The 4,405-nt window shown below is 40.5% G+C and overlaps 1 protein-coding gene across 1 annotated transcript in view; it reads left to right on the plus strand.

Annotated features, from left to right (window-relative positions):
* Positions 1–4,011, plus strand: part of LOC143294981 (synaptonemal complex protein 3-like) — a 16,285-nt gene extending 12,274 nt beyond the window's left edge. Inside the window, exons 9-10 of the mRNA XM_076606509.1 lie at positions 214–279; positions 3,790–4,011. Of these exons, the coding sequence (XP_076462624.1) occupies positions 214–279; positions 3,790–3,843 (120 nt within the window). The 3' untranslated portion in view covers positions 3,844–4,011. The remainder of the gene's footprint in view (positions 1–213; positions 280–3,789) is intronic.
* The last annotated feature ends 394 nt before the right edge of the window (positions 4,012–4,405 follow it).

Consider the following 4,405-nt stretch of genomic DNA (forward strand, 5'->3'; position numbering starts at 1 on the left):
CATACACATAAAAGCCCACTCGTGTGCGTACGAGTGAACGCAGAAGAAGTCTCATGCAGTGCTGGTTCACGGGAGTTCTAGTGGGCATGTAACTGTGGGGTAGAAAGGGTTAAGTGACTCCCCAACTCTCACCCCAGACTTTGTTTTGTCCTTTTGTTTAGTTTTCTTTTTATCAAAATTCTTGGACCAAATGTGCAATTTTTGTTGTTGAAGCAACGCTTGGAAGTGCACATGAAGCAAGACATGGATCAGCTGAAAACCAAACTACTTCTGGACATGGTAATGTTCCCCTGTTCTGTTGTCTTGGATGTGGTAATGTTACCCTGTTCTGTTGTCTTGGATGTGGTAATGTTACCCTGTTCTGTTGTCTTGGATGTGGTAATGTTACCCTGTTCTGTTGTCTTGGATGTGGTAATGTTGTCTTGGATGTGATAATGTTCCCGTTTTTTTTGTCGAGGATGTGGTAATGTTCTCCTATTTTGTCTAGGATATGGTAATATCCCCAATTTTGTTGTCTTGGATATGGTAATATCCCCAGTTTTGTTGTCTTGGATATGGTAATGTTCTCCTGTTTTGTTGTCTAGGATATTTGTTGTCTAGGATATGGTAATGTTTCCCTGGTTTGTTGTATAGGATTTGGTAATGTTCCAACTGTTTTGTTGTCTAGGATGTGGTTATGTTCCCCTGATTTGTCTTGGATGTGGTAATATTCCCCTGTTCTGTTGTCTTGGATATGGTAATGTTCTCCTGTTTCGTTGTCTAGGATGCGGTAATATTCCCCTGTTCTGTTTTCTTGGATGTGGTAATATTCCCATGTTTTGTTGTCTTGGATGTGGTAATGTTTCTGTTGTCTTGGATGTTGTAATGTTTCTGTTGTCTTGGATGTGGTAATGTTTCTGTTGTCTTGGATGTGGTAATGTTCCCCTGTTCTGTTGTCTTGGATGTGGTAATGTTCTCCTGTTCTGTTGTCTTGGATGTGGTAATGTTCCCCTGTTTTGTTGTCTTGGATGTGGTAATGTTCCCCTGTTCTGTTGTCTTGGATGTGGTAATGTTCTCCTGTTCTGTTGTCTTGGATGTGGTAATGTTCCCCAGTTTTGTTGTCTAGGATATGGTAATGTTCCCTTGTTCTGTCGTCTAGGATATGTTAATGTTCCCCTGGTTTGTTGTCTAGGATATGGTAATGTTCCCCTGATTTGTTGTCTAGGATGTGGTAATGTTCCCCTGATTTGTTGTCTAGGATGTGGTTATGTTCCCCTGATTTGTTGTCTTGGATGTGGTAATGTTCCCATGTTCTGTTGTCTCGGATATGGTAATGTTCTCCTGTTTTGTTGTCTTGGATGTGGTAATGTTCCCCTGTTCTGTTGTCTTGGATATGGTAATGTTCTCCTGTTTTGTTGTCTAGGATGCGGTAATGTTCCCCTGTTCTGTTGTCTTGGGTGTGGTAATATTCCCATGTTTTGTTGTCTTGGATGTGGTAATGTTTCTGTTGTCTTGGATGTGGTAATGTTTCTGTTGTCTTGGATGTGGTAATGTTCTCCTGATTCGTTTTCTTGGATGTGGTAATGTTCTCCTGTTTTGTTGTCTTGGATGTGGTAATGTTCTCCTGTTCTTGGATGTGGTAATATTCTCCTGTTCTGTTGTCTTGGATGTGTTAATGTTCTCCTGTTTTGTTGTCTTGGATGTGGTAATGTTCCCCTGGTTTGTTGTCTAGGATATGGTAATGTTTCCCTGTTTTGTTGTCTAGGATGTGGTAGTGTTCCCCTGTTTTGTTGTCTAGGATGTGGTAGTGTTCCCCTGATTTGTTGTCTAGGATGTGGTAATGTTCCCCTGATTTGTTGTCTTGGATGTGGTAATGTTCCCCTGGTTTGTTGTCTAGGATATGGTAATGTTCCCCTGTTTTGTTGTCTAGGATGTGGTAATGTTCCCCTGATTTGTTGTCTAGGATGTGGTAATGTTCCCCTGATTTGTTGTCTAGGATGTGGTAATGTTCCCCTGATTTGTTGTCTAGGATGTGGTAATGTTCCCCTGATTTGTTGTCTAGGATGTGGTAATGTCCCCTGATTTGTTGTCTAGGATGTGGTAATGTTCCCCTGATTTGTTGTCTTGGATGTGGTAATGTTCCCGTGATCTGTTGTCTTGGATGTGGTAATGTTCCCCCGTTTTGTTGTCTAGGATATGGTAATGTTCCCTTGTTCTGTTGTCTAGGATATGGTAATATTCCCAGGATTTGTTGTCTTGGATGTGGTAATGTTCTCTTGTTCTGTTGTCTAGGATATGTTAATGTTCTCCTGTTCTGTTGTCTTGGGTATGGTAATGTTCCCCTGGTCTGTTGTCTAGGATATGGTAATGTTCCCCTGATTTGTTGTCTTGGATGTGGTAATGTCCCCCTGTTCTGTTGTCTTGGTTGTGGTAATGTTCCCATGTTCTGTTGTCAGGATATGTTAATGTTCTCCTGTTCTGTTGTCTTGGGTATGGTAATGTTCCCCTGTTTTGTTGTCTAGGATGTGGTAATGTTCTCATGTTGTGTTGTCTTGGACGTGGTAATGTTCCGTTTTGTTGTCTAGGATGTGGTAATGTTTCTGTTGTCTTGGATGTGGTAATGTTCCCCTGTTCTGTTGTCTGTGGTATGGTAATGTTTCCCTGTTGTCTGGGATGTGGTAATGTTTCCCTGTTGTCTGGGATGTGGTAATGTTCCACTGTTGTTTTCGATGTGGTAATGTTCCCCTGGTTTGTTTAGGATGTGGTAATGTTCCCCCGTTTTGTTGTCTAGAATGTGGTAATGTTTCTGTTGTCTTGTATGTGGTAATGTTCCCCTGTTCCGTGGTCTAGGATATGGTAATGTTTCTGTTGTCTTAGATGTGGTAATGTTCCCCTGTTCTGTTGTCTAGGATATGGTAATGTTCTCCTGTTTTGTCTAGGATGTGGTAATGTTTCTGTTGTCTTGTATGTGGTAATGTTCCCCTGTTCCATGGTCTAGGATATGGTAATGTTTGTTGTCTTAGATGTGGTAATGTTCCCCTGTTCTGTTGTCTAGGATACGGAAATGTTCCCCTGTTTTGTCTAGGATGTGGTAATGTTTCTGTTGTATGTGGTAATGTTTCCCTGTTCCATGGTCTAGGATATGGTAATGTTTGTTGTCTTAGATGTGGTAATGTTCCCCTGTTCTGTTGTCTAGGATACGGAAATGTTCCCCTGTTTTGTCTAGGATGTTGTAATGTTTCTGTTGTATGTGGTAATGTTTCCCTGTTCCATGGTCTAGGATATGGTAATGTTTGTTGTCTTAGATGTGGTAATGTTCCCCTGTTCTGTTGTCTGGGATATGGAAATGTTCCTGTTTTGTTGTCTTGGATGTAGTAATGTTCCCCTGTTTTGTTATCTTGGACATGGTAATGTTTTTTGGTGTTTTTTTTGTTTTGTTTTGTTTTGTTTTTTGTTGTTGGTTGGTTTGGTTTTTTTGATGTTTTGATCAGGAAATTGGAGTAAAATTCTTAAAGATCAGTCTGAAAAAGGTGACACTGAAACTGCTAGATCTTTCATATGTGAGCCCAATGCACACCGTACTGCATGTAGGTATAAGCAGAAAGGTTATCTTTTTTTTTCCAGTTGTCAATCCATGAATTATTCACTTTACCCATTGTCGCAGGCACGCACATTTACATTTAATCAAATTCTCTTACTTTTTTTTGTTGTTGTTAAGAGTGACGGAGTGTTTGTGTTTGTTCATACATGTGCGTGTGTGTGTGTGTGAAATCAGCCTACTGATGTCATCCTTTTGTTCTACCGTTGCAGCAACAGCAGCAGCTGAGGAGAGTGAAAGACTCCATGCAGAAACACTTCATTTGAACATTGTGGTTGTGATTTTAAAATGCTGAATGGAGGTGGTTTTTTTCCTCATTGTGATTTTAAAATGCTGAATGGAGGTCGTTTTTTTTCTCCTCGTTGTGATTTTAAATTGCTGAATGGAGTTGGGTTTTTTTTGCCTTTTTCCCCTGTTGTTTTGTTGACCCTTGGTTGGTTTTAAACTCTAGTTGTTCACGATGAGGGCGGGTGTATTCACACGACTGTCGTTATTTTGTAACCTTACCTGGCCAGGGTTGTGATAGCAATGGATGCTGTTAGGTTTCAGGAGGTGGGGGGCTCTTTTCCATCTTCCCTCACATGATGTGGGTGATGATTCTAAAATAATATGTAAATTCCACTTAAGATATTTCCAGTCTTGCTAATGGCTCTGTTCCCACCACATCCTGTTGGAGTGTTTTGTTTTGTTCTGTTTGTTGTTGTTGTTTTTTTTTATCAAAGATTGTTCACACACACACACACACACTTTCAGTGATTCACATACACAAAAAAATTCAGGGGTACAAAATGAGATGGTTCACAACCCATGCTGTGGGGAACACTGCTG

Source organism: Babylonia areolata, chromosome 20 (genome assembly GCF_041734735.1).
Source record: "Babylonia areolata isolate BAREFJ2019XMU chromosome 20, ASM4173473v1, whole genome shotgun sequence".
Lineage (NCBI taxonomy): Eukaryota > Metazoa > Mollusca > Gastropoda > Neogastropoda > Buccinidae > Babylonia > Babylonia areolata.